This window comes from Squalius cephalus, assembly GCF_949319135.1.
Source record: "Squalius cephalus genome assembly, chromosome: 25".
NCBI lineage: Eukaryota > Metazoa > Chordata > Actinopteri > Cypriniformes > Leuciscidae > Squalius > Squalius cephalus.
In genome coordinates this window covers 11,894,819-11,913,777 of record NC_137146.1, presented here as the reverse complement: position 1 = coordinate 11,913,777, position 18,959 = coordinate 11,894,819, and the positions used below count along the sequence as shown (strand labels likewise).

General features: G+C 39.1%; 2 protein-coding genes across 4 annotated transcripts; one reads left to right on the top strand and one right to left on the bottom strand.

The window, feature by feature from the left end:
• Window positions 1-2,288: 2,288 nt before the first annotated feature.
• On the bottom strand, window positions 2,289-8,242 carry rnf6 (ring finger protein (C3H2C3 type) 6). 2 transcript variants are annotated; one of them, XM_079863964.1, is made up of 4 exons: window positions 8,143-8,242; window positions 6,629-6,784; window positions 6,260-6,373; window positions 2,289-5,266 (listed from the first exon to the last, which is right to left on the bottom strand). In XM_079863964.1, the coding sequence occupies exons 2-4, from the start codon at window positions 6,768-6,770 to the stop codon at window positions 3,432-3,434; spliced, it is 2,091 nt and encodes a 696-aa protein (XP_079720090.1). In that variant the 5' UTR covers window positions 6,771-6,784; window positions 8,143-8,242; the 3' UTR covers window positions 2,289-3,431. The 2 variants fall into 2 exon arrangements, with proteins under 2 accessions (XP_079720090.1, XP_079720091.1); XM_079863965.1 differs by lacking the exon at window positions 8,143-8,242 and adding an exon at window positions 7,544-7,636.
• Window positions 8,243-9,110: 868 nt separating this feature from the next.
• Window positions 9,111-18,938, top strand: cdk8 (cyclin dependent kinase 8). Of its 2 annotated transcripts, none has more exons than XM_079863649.1 (13): window positions 9,111-9,551; window positions 13,164-13,239; window positions 14,179-14,289; window positions 14,387-14,527; window positions 15,801-15,858; window positions 15,960-16,091; window positions 16,172-16,315; window positions 16,534-16,603; window positions 16,693-16,765; window positions 17,001-17,098; window positions 17,223-17,301; window positions 17,450-17,611; window positions 18,462-18,938. In XM_079863649.1, exons 1-13 carry the CDS (start codon window positions 9,424-9,426, stop codon window positions 18,585-18,587), a joined length of 1,398 nt encoding a protein of 465 aa, XP_079719775.1. In that variant the 5' UTR covers window positions 9,111-9,423; the 3' UTR covers window positions 18,588-18,938. The 2 variants fall into 2 exon arrangements, with proteins under 2 accessions (XP_079719775.1, XP_079719774.1); XM_079863648.1 differs by having other exon boundaries at window positions 17,223-17,310.
• Window positions 18,939-18,959: the final 21 nt, after the last annotated feature.

Here is an 18,959-nt window from a genome sequence, read left to right as displayed (position 1 = left end):
GGGCCAACATTTCTAAAGAATGCTTTCAGCACCTTGTTGAATCAATGCCACGTAGAATTAAGGCAGTTCTGAAGGCGAAAGGGGGTCAAACACAGTATTAGTATGGTGTTCCTAATAATCCTTTAGGTGAATGTATATTAGTAATTGAATGAGAATGTTGCAGACCAGGGGCCGTATTCACAAAGCATTTTATCTTACCACTAGGAGTACTCCTAAATCGCACTAAAAGATTTTAGCTAGGAGTTTTCTCTTAAAAGTTATTCACAACGCCTTTCAGACCTACTCTTAGTAAAGAAAAATGACAACTCCTAAACTAAGAGTGAGTCTTTGTTGCTGTGGATGACGTCATTACTCATGCACGAGCTTGACTGAAGTGACCACCTTGATTGGCTGATGATTGTAACGCGAGAATGATTCCAAACACCTCCCCTACGATGATGAGTGACAGGTGACAGGTCTGAGAATGCGTGCGCTATACACGTAGTGCGAAGGACGGAAGATGATGAATAACTGAATAAATAGCCTAAATGAATAAAGAGTAAGGCAAAACAAATAGCCTAGTAGCCTAATGAAACATATGGATTGATGCAATATCTTTGCAACATTATTGAATTAATCTGTCACTATGCCTCTGCCTACGTTTGCAAAGAGAAGAACATTTTAATTTGATTCACAATGATACGTTACAATTAGTTTACATGCAATGAGTAGCCTAGTTTTGGTTGTTGTTGGTGGCGTTATTGCATCCCTAGTTATGCCTACAATGCAAAATTGTTCCCTCGCGATTGGAAGCTCCTGTAGCCACCACATACGCATTTCAAAACATCACAACGTGAAATCAAATGCCACAAAAAGCGGTTTGTGAATAGGTCTTAGTGAGTTAGGAGTCCTCTCGACTTCTTTTTAGCTGTCCCAGGCTTAGGTGCTACTTTTAGGGCTAAAATGCTTCGTGAATTACTTTTAGTGAAAAAAATTAAAAGTCCTAAAGTTAGGAGTGACACGCCCATTATTTTTAGGAGTTGCTCCTAAATTCGCCAGTTAGGAGCTACTTTTAGCCTTAAAATTCTTTGTGAATACGGCCCCAGGTGCTGATTAATATTTTTGTGGAAACAGTGACATATTTAAGGATTTATATATATATATATAATATATATATTGATGAGTAGAAAGTTCAAAATAACAGCATTAATTTGAAATAGAAATCTTTTTTAACATTATGAAAGTCTTTGCTGTCACTTTTGATCAATTGAACGCATCTTTGCGGAATAAAAATATTATGTGACCCCAAACTTGAGTGGAACTATACTGTATAAAACAAAGCATGTCTATCATTCCATTGTTAGGGAGCAGAGAAGAAAAAAATCAATGTGTTTTATTTTATTACATAGTAACAGAATACATATTCTTCTGTTTCAGCATCACATTATAACATAATACATAGTCATAGCGCAATGATGTCCATTTTTCATCATTAAATATCTAAACTTCATGGCCAAAGATCCCCCACTAGCAGCCACACATCAGCTCAAAAACCATTCTGTTCCATTCAGCAATATACACACACATTTGCTACACACATACTTACAATTCACTCTTCTTATGTAACACACATCCTCACAACATACAGACAAAATAAAGGGATATTTTAGTATACAAGAAAACAATAACATCGAGGACAGGTGTCGAATAACAGCTTCTGTCATTGTTTTAATCGAGATCCTGAAACATAAGCAGACATCTATTGTACATTGAGGAAAAGTGTACCTTGGAAAGACGCAAGATACCACTACATTCATGATCTTTCATTCAGAAGTCCTACTTCACGCTCTGCCTCACATGGGGAACGAGCAACACTGCATGAAGGGTACAAAATGGTGACTCAGAGCAAACAGGGCTGTCAGACAAGGCCATAAGTGAAACCATTGTATGCTTAAATACTGAGGGAAGGTAAACAGGGCACAACGTGTCTGCGGTACGGAGCATGTGATGATAAGAACTTTAGAAATAGCTAAACGTGAGGGTAAAAGTAGGAAAACAACAAAAACACAGGTATGTTATACTATATTGAACCATCATTCAATATCTTTCATTGCCTCCTTGTACCGTTGAATCACCCTGGAAGAAGTCTGGCCTATGACAGGCTCGAATGTACTGCCTTATAGTGCGGCGGCTGACAAGTGCTTTCAAGTGATAATCAATTTCAGCTTTTCATTTTAAATATTGTGAACTATGTGCAGGGCGTTGACAGGGTTTATACTCAGGTACAAATCAAGCATGCACTTACTAGCTCATACAAAATCATATAATCTGATCGGCTCTCCAAAACTGTTGTTCAAATGCAAATGGCTTGTTCTCATTAGACATGTAATGACACTCAAAACATATTCAGTCCATTGGAAAAATAATGACCACGCTTAAAAAATTGTGTTCTGTAGTGTTTATGGAGATGATCATTGCCATTTCCCGTAATATAAAGATGCAGATGCAGCTATTGGAATTTCAGTGACAAATTCATCTATGACCAGATGCATCATTCATATGCCATAACTATTTTTCTCGACCCCATCAAAAAAAAAAAAAAAAAAAAAAATTCACACTAAAAACCTGCTTTGATTGAAAACGCATTTAAAAGTACACTGCCCAACATTAGGGAGCATTCACATGAAGGACTCATAGAGCTTCAAAACCGGTGGATTTCTCAGCAAGCGCCTAAAAGTAAAGGTTCCTTTTGAAAATGCAAATGAAACAGCATATGGTTCTTTCTACAATATGTCTTACTGTTAAAACCGAAACACAGACATTCATATATTTACATGTCCTTAAAGAGTTTTAAGAGGTTTATCCATTTTTTGAAGCCGCCAAACTTAAAATTTGTGAGACAGAATTATAGTGCAGTCACATGTAGCGAAATTTCATGGGCAAAAAAATGTCCATTGTAAATAGTGTAGAGATGTATGGAGCACCACTCACACAGAAGTCACTTTCAAACCAAGCAGCTTTCTGTTGGTCAACGTAGTAAATGTGTGACCAAGTTGAATCGGTTGAGACATTCGATTAGCAATCTTTTAGTTTCACCCTCACGAAATTGGATTTCGCCCATGAAAATTTGCTGAACATTGGTAAACGTGAATGCACTTGTAGTTGAAGCTAATATTCCTAACTCCGTTTGAGTTAGTCACGCCATCTGTTAATATGTCCACAAAGCAAATGGAGAATGGAAGAAGAGGAAGAAATGAAAACAAAAGGAGTCTAAAAAAATAAAGCTTTGTTAAATCTCTGCATTATAGTCTTTTTCTGCTTTTGGTTCTACCTTTAGCTTGAATAAAATGGATCTCAGAGAATGAAAACATTGAAGCACTATGTACAGGTTCCACCGAAGGTGGAAGAAGTGTCACTCGTTCAGTCCATTGATTGATAGCTACAGCCTAACATCATTCCTGATGGCTGGACAGAATAGGCTGCCTGCAGATGGGACAGGTGTTGTTTTCGGATAGCCAGCGATCGATGCAGTGGATGTGGAACTCGTGGGCACAGGGCAGGCGGCGCAGCTTGTTGCCCTGAGCGTACTCGTTGATGCAGACGCTGCAAGCGCGACCCTGTTCGCCCTCCATGTTGACCTGACCGTAAGTGCGTGTGACCAAATTGTCGATCTGTTCTTTGGTGAGACCCCGTGGGTGCTCCTCGTCTTCGTCTTCATTGAGAAGGAAAAAGTGCGCCAGCCTTAGGATGGGCAATGTGCCGTTTTCGACCAGGTTGTTAGTGTCCCTGCTGCTAGGTCGTCCCTCCGGCCCAGTCCTGCTCACCCGCACTTGTCCTTCCTCCTCGCCCTCCACTAAACCTTCTTGTGCCGATTCCACTCCGCCGTGGGCCGCACCGCCCTCTGCGCTACCGACGCGGTAAGCCTGGGCTCCGGCAGCAGGAGCGGAGTCCTGGTTGGGTGCCGCAGTTTCTGAGTCCGCTTCCGTCTCCATGAGGGAGCTAAGCTCACCGAAGCCGGTCATGATCTGACGCAGGATAGACCGCAGCGCCATGGAGCTGGGCTCACCGAGGCCCGTTTCGGAAATGCGGCGCAGCGGGATGCGTATAGTGCTAACATAAGTGCGGATTCCTGCACGCTCTGAGCGCGAGATGGTACGGCGGAAGCCACCGCTGTCGCTCTCGAAGGTGACCGTGTTCTCAGCGGCCCGAGCACGAGAGCGAGTGCGGCTGGCGATGCTGTCTCTGTCCCGGTTCTCACCTGGCCTGATGCGCCGAACCTGGAGGTCCAGCATGATTGTGGGGTGGCGACGCACACCTCCAGCGCCTGACACAGGAGTCTCCCCCTCTTCCTCACCTGCCTCCGGAGGATCCGTAGGAGCAGCCGGCTCTGTGGCGGCCTCGCCCATCTCCATAGCAACAGCCGTACTTCCAGTGGACTCCACTGGGGCAGCGGTGCTGCTATGGGTAGGGCTAACGCTGGAGGCTGGGTTTCTGTCCAGGGGGGACCGGCTACGTCTCGAAGAGCGAGACAAAGCCCCACCTGCTCCCGCCGCCCGGCGCATGCGGCCACGTGAACGAGTCCTGCTGTTTCGTGTTTCACGGGCAGCTGGCGCCACCTGGGGGCCGGTCTGAGGCAGAGCGGTGGGGCAGTCCGGGCCTTCATTTCCATTCTGCCCCTCCTCTGTGTTAACCGAGGAGGTTGTGACCTGTATTTGCCCCCTTACGGCACTACCATCCTGCTCTTGTGACTGAAAAGCGAGTGGGGCCTGTGGAGGAGGAGAGCTTGGCAAAGAAGGCAAGTTCCTCCTCAAAACTGTGGGAGGAGCCTGTGAGGTCAGAGGCGGCGTTACAGGCGGAGTCGTGCTACTGCGAGTGCGGCGCACCGCGGCCCTCCTTCCCAGGGTGGGCCTGGCCGTAGAGTACGGCGTGGGGTGTTGAAGTGAGTAAGGTGCAGACCTTGAGGGGTTGTAAGGGGTCGTGGGTGCAGAGGCAGATGACACTGGGGGGGGAGGGGGAGGAGGAGGAGGAGGGGGAGGAGGCGGTGGCATTGGGAGTTCAGTCGGGTCAGGGGTGTCACTGTGTTCTCCAGGCTCGGGTTGCTCGTGGTTGATGTTGATCTCAAGACTGAAGCGGAACTCGCCGCTGTTGGGGTTTGTGCGACTGACGGCGCGCCAAGTTTGGTTTCCACTCTGTCCGCTACGTGTGGCATTTCCTGTCCGCCGAAATGTGTTCAACCACTCTAGCAGAGAGTCTCCATTAGACGTCTCAGCACCTGGCTCGACTGGACCTGGAAAAGAAAGATTATATTATAAAAGTCATATAAATATTGATGAATACAAGGATAATTAATAAAACATTTCACATTCATTCGGTTTGTTTTTACTTGCAAAACCTAAGATTCACAGATGTATCACAATTCTGAATCAATTAAAAAAAAATCTACATTTTAATTCTGATTATTAAAAAGTATTCAGAGGACAAAACATTACAAATAATGTGTTATAAAATAAGTGTTGCAAAATTTTTACAGCCAAGGACAACAAAAAAACTATATTAGTTATTGTTTAAAAGTGGCAGTAAAGACATTTATAATGTTACAGATATTTTTTACTTGAAAAAAATATTGTTCTTTTGAACTTTCCATTCATAAAAAAAAATCAGCTTCTATTAAAATATTAAGCAGTAAAACTTTCTTGAGCATCAAATCAGCATGTTAGAATGATTTCTGAATGATCATGTGACACTGAAGAATGAAGTAATGGCAGATTCAGCATTGCCATCAGGAATAAAATACATTGTAAAATAGAAAACAGTTCTTGTAAATTGTAATAATACTTTACAATATAACTGTTTAAACTGTATTTTTGATCAAATCAAATGCAGCCTTGGTGAGCAAAAAAAAAAAAAGAAGAAAAAAAACTTACCGACCACAAACTTTTAACGGTAATGTATATTTACACAAGAATCACAATCGTGGACTGACAACGACAGTTTATGTTAACTCTGTCTGACATTACATTTCTGCCAGCTTCATTCTATTTCTATTGGTGGGTTAGATCAGATGTTTTAGTATGGCTGCATAATGCTATATATCTTCACAACCCAAAGATTTGTGCACCTACACCATAGCTAAAAATGCAGATGCATCTTGAATGGTTTTGTAATTGCATTGTGACTGCCTGTGAGGCATTTCTTTTATACAAAACAAGCTGATTATTCAAATTAAAATGATTAGTGCAGCTTAGTAACAGAATTCGAAAGCATTCCTCCGCGTCCTCACCGCTACTGCCCTCGGCCTCACTGCTCTGTGGGCGGGGTTCAGGGCGTGGCTGAGATGACACTCGCTCCTTCGCACCATCCAGACGCTGCCTCAGCTCTTCTGCTGTGACTTCACCTGTAATCAAAGACACACCTTATGTAAGTTCCATATCTATTGTTCATTTGAGTAAACGGCCAAGTTTAGGAATTTCCTCATGCTTTGAATTTTATTTTTCAGTGTAAGGGTAAGAAACTTTGATAAGAAACATTCATAAAAATTAATATAACAATGCAACAAAGACAATTTACTGAATATAAGACATGTTTATTGGACTATGTGCCATAAACAAGGTGTGCATCTTTCATACGGCTGGATTTGGTGTGTTCTTACCAGGTGTTCCCAGAAGATTGCTGTCTCTCATTAGTCTGTACTCCTCCTCACTCAGTTCATTAATGAAGTGATAGTATGCCTCCTCCCGCCGAAGCCGCTCCGCTTGACGATGACGTTCGTCTCGGCCGCCGGGAGGGTCCATCACCACAGAAACCGCTGCTCACAGATATGGCAAAGACAAAAAAAGGAATCACAATTACTCTTAAGCTACCTGGTTATGGCTTTATCTGTTTAGTTCCACGGTGTAGTTTACATTTGCAATTTTCTTATAAATGTCAACCTAATATAAAGTAGATTATGCATAACCTGTTCATGGACTTTATTATTAACATTAACATCTATGTTTATAAGGGAACGTGTAAAATCTTTGGTCCTTTAACTGATCACCATTTATTTTAAGCGTTTCCATTTTAATCACATTTGATTAATTTAATTTTTAAGAGTACAATGCCATGTAGGCCTAGTGTCTCAATATACATCCATTAAAGATCCATGCATAATAATTCCAAACAAATAAGCAAATGAGCAAAATGCTGATTTCAATAGAGAATAGTATTATGAATATAGATAGACATAATCACTTAAAAGTGTCTCATGTCAACTACTCTTCTTCAATAAAAACACAAAGACAGCAATATAAATGCATCATTATAGACCCTGCTAATTATCAGTTTACCCTAATGATATCATGGTCAATACAATATGCTCCATATACAAATCCATGATACTGAAAAAGCAAGAAAATGTACTTTCAAAATATCGCTAGATTTATGTAAAGAGAACCTGAGACATAAACTTCTCTGTCTAAAACAGCCACCATTAAGAGACAGCACGACAAAATGAACGCCTCAGAAAGGCAATCCGTAAATCCTTCATGTGGAAGCAAAACAGCTTTGACACATGTTGAAAACACACCGAGGGCGACGTGACGTTGACAATAGTGTCAAATCAATTCATATAAATAACACCCCAGTCATTTCAAACAATCTTGCTGCTCTGTAATAATACAGTAGGCCACAGACAACACCGCAGAACAAGCCAAGCACCAAAACTGACGCTGTCAGCCTCACAACCAATCAGCGTCCGAGAAGCGATGACTGACAGCCAGACTGCCCACTCAGCATCGCTTAGAGGAGGGACATGACAAAGAAAAAGTCGGGCTCCATGTCAGCTAGCAACCTATCCCAGAGACAATAAAAAGCCTAGGCTAGCACTCTACACAGGTTGAAATTCATATCTGAAATTTGTCATTAAACTGTCACCATCGTCTGTCATCGGGCAAACGCAAGTCATGCGGCAGAGCGAGCTGTCATTTTAAATGCGCAACACCTTTGATGGTGTCGACAGATTGCTGACAGGCTAACTGTGGGCCAATGAAAGGTTTAGATCATTATTTTGACAACATAAGGAAAAATGTCAATGACGCAAGAATGTAACAAAATATGTCATATACTAACACTGTCCAGAATGAGAACAAAATAAAAAAACGAAGCTAGTAATAGATGTGTAAGTACCTGAAACAGCAGCTGTAATATGGACGAGTTCTCTTTCCTCTCCGCTCTGATTACAATGTAGCCAAGATGGGACCAACGGAGCTACACAAACAACTGCCCGGACAACTACCATGTGCGCAAAGCCAGTTCCCACAGTAATACAGCCATAACACTATAATAATAACTATATTAATAACATTTGTTTAGCACATTTTTTGTTGTTGAAATTTTTTCTTCAATCCTTAAAGTAGCTGAAAAAAAGGAATGTCCCAAAAAATTCTCTAAAAATATAATATTATAATCAATGCAATATACAGTATATAGATTAACCCCCTGTAAAATTGTCATTATACATATATAATACACACATATATATGTGTGTATATAATACATATATATGTGTGTATATATAATTATATTTATATATATTATATGTGTGTATACTGTATATACACACATACAGTGTGTGTGTATATATATATATATACACACACATATAAATACACACATATTACGTGAACAATATAAACATATATATTTGATAAAAAATCACAATAACAGTGGGAGAATGGTTTACATTTTTTGACATATATCTAACAACAGCAAATATACCATACAAAATAACTTAATCGTGTAGTGTTTTGTATGAATGTAAATGCAAAATGTCATTCAATATTATTATTAATAAATATAATATTGATAGTTAAAATAATATTTGTGTTATTTTGTTTTATTATACTCTATTATAATGCTCTATCTCATTTTTATTGTTTGTATAATTTAACCAGATATACTTTGTATAAGTGTTGTTAAAAATATATTGTTAATTAACATTCATCTATGTATTTTATCTTAATTCTAAAGTGTACATACGCATGAAAAACAGAAAAACAAAGGCGCTCTTTAGCAAAGAGTTAAAATCCACGTGGTGCGCCACAAAGCCCTCGCCGTCTGTGTGGTTGGTAGCGACATTCACGACGTTTTGCGACATTGCCGTTCGTGGACGCTCAACTCTCCCGGGTGAGATACCGGCTGAGCGGCGCAGTTGCACAGAAATATCAAAGAAAGCGACTGCTAGTCCAATAACACTCTGCACTTTTCCTCAGATCAAAAGCACACGTGGTTCTTACGTCGTTTCAGCTCCAACAAGTAATCGCGCGAGGTAGATGTGGACTCTTTAGTTGAGCTGAAAGCGACGCGAGGGAAGGCAACTAATTGTCTAAACGGGGCTTGAAGTAAGTTGCCTCCCCAGCGGCGCTTTAAAGGGAAGCCACAGCCCGGATCCCCGGAATAACGGTGAAAATGGACTATGACTTCAAAGTGAAGCTCACCGGGGAGAGAGAACGAGTCGAGGATCTCTTTGAGTACGAGGGATGTAAAGTTGGACGGGGGACATATGGTCATGTGTACAAAGCAAAGAGGAAAGATGGGTGAGTTTGCAGGATGGACTTGTGCAGCGATATGAGGCCTGCGCTCCCGTCGCGTTCTGCTCTCAGAAACCAAAACAGACCGTGTTATCCGCACTCGGCCCTGTGTTTTAGAGAGACAGCTCTCTTGTCTTCAAAGAGAGTTTGATATTCACAGCTCACAGTTTCAGCGGAGGCTTATTTCGAGGGGATTGTGAATGTACGTCTGCAGGCAGGAGTGTTGTTGTGATTGACGAGCTTATCCAGTTATGATGGGCACAGGTGCATTTGATGTCGATTTGCAATAGCATGTGTTGCTTTTTTCTTCGTGACGTGGAAAATTATATTTACCTCCAATAAAAACGACATTATGTCAAAGGCATGTTTACACAGCTGATCCAAAAGACACAATGTCGCATAAAATCAGCTCTAAACCATGGAGCTCTGGCTCTAGTGTCAAAAGAGCCTCAGATTCTGCTTTACGTTCTATGAGAATAAAATGCAGCATCATAGCTTGTTTCCTCTGTCATGGCAGAGAATTCTAATGAATCGTTTCATGTTTAATTTAGGATATCAGGATTCTATATTCATAATGATATATTTAAAGCTATTTCATAATTCATAACTTCCATAACATCTTTTTTTTCTGCCAGCGTTCCTTTGCGGAAGTATGTAATTGCATACAGAGTATCCAGCCTTCCTCATACTTGTGATGTAATTTGTCACCTCAGCTGTGTAAAGATGTCTTTCAATTTCATGTCGACACCTGAATCCATTGCTGATGTGATTGGCGTCACTTTTGAGATATTGTTATTATTATTATTATGGAGATCAGGGTTCACTGAACATTTTTCTTAGCACTTATAGGTGTCTGCAGGGTTTCTACATCTCTTTTGGTGCTCTATTGAATTATTTCTGCATTTGCACTGGTTGCGTCAGTGACTTTTAACAGTTTAATACAGCAGATGTCGAGGATTATGAAAGGTTGTTACAGCCTTGACAAGCCTTTCTTCATATTGCTTTGTGTCAACAAAGCCCTTCCAAGGCAAAAAGGCTGGTGTATATAACAAAGGACCTCTTATTCTGTAAAATAAGACTTGAGTAGTGATGTATAGATTAATTGGATTTACAGAAGAGGATAGGCATAGAATATAAGCAGAGAAAGGGAGACCGGAGGGGTGAAAAGGGTGTTGAAATTATTTTTCTCTCAATGTTTTTGCTAACTTGCTGATAGGAATAGATTCTGCCAAACTTGCTCACACCTGGGACAGAAACAGGGATTTGTCTGTGCTCTTCATCCAAAGCAAGACAAATGATTCTCTTCAAAGTTCAAACACGATGATCAAAGAGCTGAAAATAACAGTATGACAAGTGTAACCTTTCTAAGATCAGATCTATTATATTAGTTTTTATTCCATAAATTTGTCAAGTAACTTATCATGCTTTCTAATAGACTGCACCACACCCATGCTAGTCTTTATTTAATTCCTATAATATTCATGATGCGAAAAATGCCAGTAATAAAAATTTAATTTTACTGCATAACGTGTAGTGTCACAGAATTTAGATGAATAAATCAGTGATGTTATCGATATCATATCAAATCGAGATATGGATTAGTCTCTGTGGATATTAAACCACTAAAAAGACTCTTCTGCATCTGTCTGAATTTCGTCTGCTATACTGAAGTACATGATGTGACGCATGTAGTGTTTTCAGGACATGAACGCATGAACTTCATCTCCAGAGCTGCTCTGAGATAGCCTGGGTTTCCCTATTCTGCGTTGCGCGCAGCGCGATTTTATTCACGCTGCTAGGCAGCCTGGACACCATGGACCAGATTTTCCCCTCAAAAAGGGAACCAATCACAGAACGGGGAGGGAGCAGCAAGACGATGATGACATCTATGCGACACACCGAAGCAGTTTGTTTATATCTATGGGTCCGACATGGCATCAGATGCGAAGTTACCTTTCGATGCAGCCTTAGATAGTGTTCGTAGTTTAGAACGCAAGTTTATTTCGTCTTCTTCCTCGTCCAATTTCTGTCGCTCTACATACATCATCTGGTATAATTGAAACGATTGGCTATGAGCTACGTACAGGCGCATTTGATAGACATTCGTAGTGCCCAATAAACGGCTCTGGGCATTCGTAAACCACGCCTCAAATACGAGAAAATGAACATGTAGTTCCCAGACCACGTCTCAATGAGAAGAGGTCTGACGTTAGCCAGGCTAGCTCTGAGAGTCACTTCACCAGCATTTCACCATTTCATTTGATACAACTATCATCAGATACTCAAAAGTCTACACTATAACCGGCCAAAATAAGAATTTGGTTTAACTTGTCTTGAAGAAACTATGACAATATGGGACATATATTATTGTTGTACAGTAGAATATACTTCTCAAAGTAATACAGTTTATAAAAACATTTGTTTTAAAGAATATCACACAATGTTTTGGCCATGTTTGAATTTGAACAGTAAACCTCTGATGTGCAGTGGTTTGTTTGCCCAAAAAATGAAAGGAATTTTTCAAATCTAATATGATTACATTTTAAAATATGAATCAAATTGTTATGCATTTATTTGATTACCACTGTTTTGGTACAAAATTTGTATTGAATCATAAAACACAATCCAATGAACTTAAAACAGACAATACAGAATCTCTAAAAACCCAAATTACATATAGCATAAAAATGAATAGCCTAAATTATTAAATTGGTAACATTTTATAAATTAAGTTGATTAGATATACTTTTTGATTATTAGCATTTAAACTATTACAACCGAATCTAGAAATTTATAACTAATATTTCATGTGGAACTAAATTTCTATGGTTTAATACTTACTCTTGGAATGAAATATCCATGATTCAAAGAGTTTTGCATTTACTGATTAGAAATTAGAGCTGCAACGTCAGAGAATGAAAAAAAAGACTTAAAAGGCCCGTTCTACATTTACTTCTACTGGTCCTTTTGCTGGGGAAACTTAACTGAGAATAACACTCAATGTCTGAAGGGCATCGCCGGTGATATTGAGGCATATGAAATAGCATTCCTCCCAATTTTCATAACATTTTTATTGCATTTAGTGCTATCACAAGAGATTTGATTTAGTCCTAAGCACAACAATATTTTGCTCACACCAGTTGCGAACTATCTTGGCAGAGGAAGAATGGATCTGCTGATGAGTTAAGTTGGTTCTGAAGTGCCGGTGTTTAAGTGAGACGCGTCAGACACCCAAAGCTGGGCTATTAAAGTCCAGACTGCCTGGCGGCCAGAGTCTCACTTGAAGGTCCAAAGTGTATAAAAATGTTTTTGTTCGCCATAGAAGCTGGTTGTTTATGTCTGGTTTACAGCTAATTTGTTCTCCAGAAACTGGACAGGGCGTTGTGAAATTTTATAGGCTATTATAGGCTATACCTTCTATGTCTCACATTAGCCACCAGGAGACTTTACGAGAGTGTGCTGCTAATATTGAAAGTTCAAATCTTGCTAAATTCTGCTTGGTTTTTCCCAGTGGATTTTTTCTCTCTAAATGGGGGTTTAATATGATCTGTAGGTAAAGATTTAGGGAAATGTAATACACTGAAGAGTAATTGCGGTTGCTGATATGTCTATTTGCAGGAAGGATGATAAAGATTATGCTCTGAAGCAGATTGAAGGCACAGGGATCTCTATGTCCGCCTGCAGAGAGATAGCAGTAAGTACATCAAGCTTTAAATGTGTTCCTGTCAAGAGGATCTTTTTCAAGTAGCTATGGCACATGCCATCTAGGTGAAATAAGTTCCTGCAAATACATTTGCAGCATGTGAATATTTTAGTGTTAAACTGTGAATAGCTCTATGAAATTGTAAGTGCAATATAAGTGCTCTTTAGAGATGTTAGAATGCATACTCGTATTCTCTCATAATGCAGTAAAGGACGATTCACTCAGAAATGAAAACTGTCATTATTGATTCACTCTCATGTTGTTTTAAAACCTGACAGTTTCAATATAATGAAAGTGAATGAGTTCTAAAATAATGAAAAAAGACACCATTATAATATCATATTAGTGGTCCATACAAATTATCATATGCTAAAATCATGTGACAACTTTGTGAGAAACAGGCTGAAAATGAATCTCACCTTGACGTGCTGTAACTGTAACTAGTTTTGTCAGATTAATGATCGAATCATTCTTTTGTGTCTGCTCTAATCAATGAATCAGGTGATCCAGTTCACAAAACTGAATGATTTGTTTGCAACTGATCCATTTCTTGAGTTCAACGATTAACTGTCCACTGAAGGTGAAGATTATTTGTAGCTTTTATACAAATTGTTTTCATAAGATTTGAAATATTGCACATGAGTCATATGGCCCACTTTTATGATGCTTTAAGCCCCCATTCACTTGCCTGGAAAAGATCGACCAGCACTTTATTCAAAGTTTCTCCTTTTGCGTTCCTTGGTCATACAGGTTTGGAACAACATGAGGGTGAATAAACGATGACAGAATTTTCATTTTTGACCAAACTATGGTTTTAACAAGCATACTTCAGGCTGAAGTGTTTTTGTGTACTTTGGGTTACTCTCTGTAGATGTCTGTCTCAGCATGTGCGCCAAACTGTGTGTGTTCGTTCTTGTTTGCTCCCTGCAGCTGCTGCGTGAACTGAAGCACCCCAATGTGATCTCACTGCAGAAGGTTTTCCTGTCACATGCAGACCGCAAAGTGTGGCTTCTCTTTGACTACGCTGAGCATGACCTCTGGGTAACACACCGTCAGGCACTCATATGCATTATGCACACCCACAGAGAAATGTTTGTATATAGTACATATCTTGTTGATGGTCTATGTGTCTTTGTAGCACATCATCAAGTTCCACAGAGCCTCCAAGGCCAATAAGAAGCCTCTTCAGCTGCCCCGTGGGATGGTAAAGTCGTTGCTCTACCAGATCCTGGATGGCATCCACTATTTGCACGCCAATTGGGTCCTGCACAGAGACCTGGTGAGGTTATCTGTGTGTTCGTTTGAATAGTTAATGTTCATACAGAAGTAGCTCATTTGCCATGTTTATCATTCTTTTTGTGGTCATCTTGGTTAAAAGTAGTAGTTGTGTGTGTGAGTTGAATGTTCTCACACTAGGCTGATTATTAGAAATCCCATGAAAGATTTTCCAGTAGGTGGCAGCATTTATGTAAGATTTTTTTTTTTTTACAAATATTTCCTTGTCACAACAAATGTAAGGATGGAATTTAACTAAATTAACTTAAAGTAAAACAATTTTTTTTTTTTTTATTGGCAATTGAAATAAAACTAAAATACAATATAAATATTAAATGAAAAGCTTAAAACACTTGAAATTTAGAAATGTTGCTTTGGCAATAAATAAGTTTAAGGTGTTCAAAAAAAACCTAAAAAATAAATTAAAACTAAATGGAAATATTAAAATTGACGAAAGCACATAGCAAAATGACTAAAACTTAAGATAATGAAAATAAAGACTGAAATAAAATAAAATCTAAATATTAAATGAAATGCTTAAAAAACTTGAAATTTAGAAATGTTGCTTTGGCAATAAATAATTTTAAGATGAACTAAAATTACTAAAACTAAACTTAAAAATATATTCACCTAAATAGAAATATTACTTTTATTTTATTTTTTTAATTTTTTTTTTTACTGAGAAATAGCCCAAATGAAATACCAAAGTTTCCCTTGGAAAAACTTACATTAAAAATGACAAAAGCACATAACAAACTTACTAAAACTTAAGATAAAATGAAAACTGAAAATATGAAAATAAAGGCTTGTTCAAAATAAAAAATAAATGCTTAGAACAATATATAAATAATACTAAAATAACACTGTTGCCAGATTAATGAATGATGAATTATAAATAAATGTAAAGCAATTTTTGCAAAAACAGTGTTAATTAAACCAAACTTCATTTAGTTGTAGTATTTTTCTTTCTTTTTTTTAAACGGATCATGTTCTGAATAAGAACCAGGTCTTGGTTCCAAACCTAATCACATCTTCTTTAACATCACAACCCAAACTTGGTATGGTTGTCACAAAATCGCAGGGAAACATCTTGACCCTAATAAAAATATTCCAAAATACCGTTGCATGGCCATAAAGAATTATTCATGCATGGTAAGTTTTCAAAATTCCAAAAATTTGCAAACAAGTTAATTTTAGACCCTGGTTACAGCATCACTTACCACACTGAAATGAGAGAGGAAGTGTTTCAGCTCTGACCTTTGACTCTTTCACCACAGAAACCTGCAAACATATTGGTAATGGGAGAAGGTCCTGAAAGAGGACGTGTGAAGATAGGTATGACATCAGCTCTTTTGACAAAAAGGAGAGATGCGTTTATCTGAATGTGTTGATGCACGTTCATAAGCATTTTTAAACTTCCTTTCCCTTACGTGCAGCTGATATGGGTTTTGCACGGCTCTTCAACTCACCACTGAAGCCTTTAGCAGATCTGGACCCTGTAGTTGTTACGTTCTGGTACAGAGCACCAGAGCTGCTGCTGGGAGCCAGACATTACACCAAAGCCATCGGTGAGACGCTAGTTTATGAGCATCTTGCAAATGCTCATTTTAAAAAGTGTGTTTTAGATGATTTTCTCTCTACTTTACAGATATATGGGCGATTGGCTGTATCTTCGCTGAGCTTTTGACCTCAGAGCCGATCTTCCACTGTCGACAAGAGGACATCAAGACTAGTAATCCCTACCATCACGATCAGCTGGACCGGATTTTTAATGTCATGGGCTTTCCTGCAGGTATTCAACGTCCACTTTTCATTCAAATCTAGACGATTCATAACAGGTCTTTTTAATGAGTCAAAGGTCATTTTCTCTTGCAGAAACAATCCATTGAAGTATAGAAGTATCATTTTTGTTATTCAAATATTTATATTTGCAGTTACAGTTCAGTTAAAGTTGATGGTTAACAATGCTTCAGTCAGTAATCTTTGTGCGTAATCTAATTTTCTCCTCAGACAAAGACTGGGAGGACATTAAGAAGATGCCGGAACACTCCACGTTGATGAAAGACTTCAGGAGGAATACGTTAGTTTGATTTCATCTTCAAAATGTTATTAATAAGGGGTTTCATGTACTAGTGTTTGATTTTATGGTGTTTGTCCCTCTTGCTGTAGATACACTAACTGCAGCCTTATAAAGTATATGGAGAAACATAAAGTCAAACCTGACAGCAAAGCATTCCACTTGGTAAGTGGGCGAAAAGAATTGCAGGTCTCATACTGTATGTTCATTTTATAGGTTTGAACCTATAAAACCTATAGGTTTCAACAAAAAATATAACTTTTTATGAGTTTTGTCAATGGGGATTGACAATTGTTGTCTGTACGTGGAAAAACGTTTCGTTTTTAGTTCATCGTTGTCATGTAAACATACCCTTATTAATTAAAATTTGTTTAAATTTTCAACATCTGCACTCCCTCAGCTGCAAAAGCTGCTTACTATGGACCCAATCCGCCGAATCACATCTGAGCAGGCCATGCAAGACCCGTACTTCCTGGAGGAGCCGTTACCCACGTCTGAGTGAGTGATGCGAAACGTAAAATCAGCCATCTTGTCTGACATGTGCAATTTTGAATGTATGTGTACACTGAAATTAGGTCAACCACAGGGCTCTACTTACATAACTTCAAATCTTTTTGTTTAGTGTCTTTGCTGGATGCCAGATTCCTTATCCCAAACGGGAATTCCTGACGGAAGAGGAGCCGGAAGACAAGGCAGATAAAGTAAGAAATGTGTGTTTTCCGTTTTTTTGACTCTTTGTGTGTGTCTTTGTCCATTTTAATATTTATTACAGCTATTTAAAAAAAATGCTTTTGAATTTGATCATGTCCCCTGACTCTCTTTCTCTTTCTCTTTGTCACCCACATGCAGAAAAACCAGCAGCAGCAACAGCAGGGGAACAACCACACCAATGGGGCGGGACACACAGGTAACCCTGACAACAGCCACGCACAAGGCCCGCCTCTGAAGAAGGTGAGAGTGGTTCCGCCCACTACTACCTCAAGTGGCCTGATCATGACCTCAGATTACCAGGTAACGCGTGAAAACACAAACCTTTATCTTTTTTATTAAAACAGGACAGTTTAATAAGTGTGTGTGTACGTACACACACATATCTCTCCCAACTAATGCTGTGTAGACTATACAGGGACCCTCTCATTTGGTACATTACAATGATATTAGAGGTTAAAAAGCTACTATTTTTTTACACTCAAATGAAAACTTAAATGTTTGTATAAAACTCAGTTGCACATAAGGTAGTTTTCATAAACGCTTGTCTTCATTACACATTTATTAAAAAAATATATATAATGAACAGTAAATAAGCTATAGCTAACTAACAAACTATGAACACTGGATAACTTAAGTGACACATTGTTTTATTGACATCTAATGTTAATCTTCTTCACCAGCAAATCAGCATATTAGAATGATTTCTGAAGGATCATGTGACACTGAAGACTGGAGTAATGATGCTGAAAATCACAGGAGTAAATTTCATTTTAAAATAGAAAAGAGATATTTAAAATTGTAATTATATTTCACAATATCAGTGTTTTTTGATCAAATAAATGCAGCCTTGGAGAGCATAAGAGGCAAAAAATGTGCAGCTTATATCTGTAATTTAGGCATATTTCCATTTAGATTTATTCATTTAGCACATACTTTTATCCAGAGCAACATATAAGTGATGAAGAACTCAGTTCCCTTTGTCTAGCATCTCATTTTGTTCCTCTTTAGTTGCGATAGCCCCTCAGTCCGAGATCCTGAGAGTTTCCATTTTGAACGCTAAGAACCATTAGCTTGCAAGCATTCGTGTCTTGAGTGCTTGTTGCTTCATACATTTGAAAACAAAGACTGTCGCTTTTCTTCTGTGTTCCAGCGCTCCAATCCACATGCTGCCTACCAGAACCCAGGACCAAGCACATCATTGCCCCAAAGCAGCATGGGATACTCCTCTACCTCCCAGCAGCCTCCACAGTACTCACACCAGACCCACCGCTACTGAGTCAGACCATGCCCCCTCCCCACCCCCCTTTACGGTGCCCAATAGGGAGAATGTACTTAGGGGGGCGGGTGTGGACCTGAGCTGAACCGCCCTCTTACCCCACTGGGCGCTCTGCTGTGCAGCATTTCCATAGAGACACCACAGGAACAATAACTGTATACGTAAAATAACAACTATCACCGTAACATACAGCCGACATTATACTCCGCTTACAAAAGGAGAAAGAAAATTTTTTAAACGCATAAACTTTAAGTGAAAAGCTGATGAAAAACAGATATTTGTTCCATTGGTGATAGTCTTCGCTGCAAGTCTGTGATACTTCACATGAAAAACAAAAAAAAAAGCAACAAACATTCTCAATATGTGGTACTG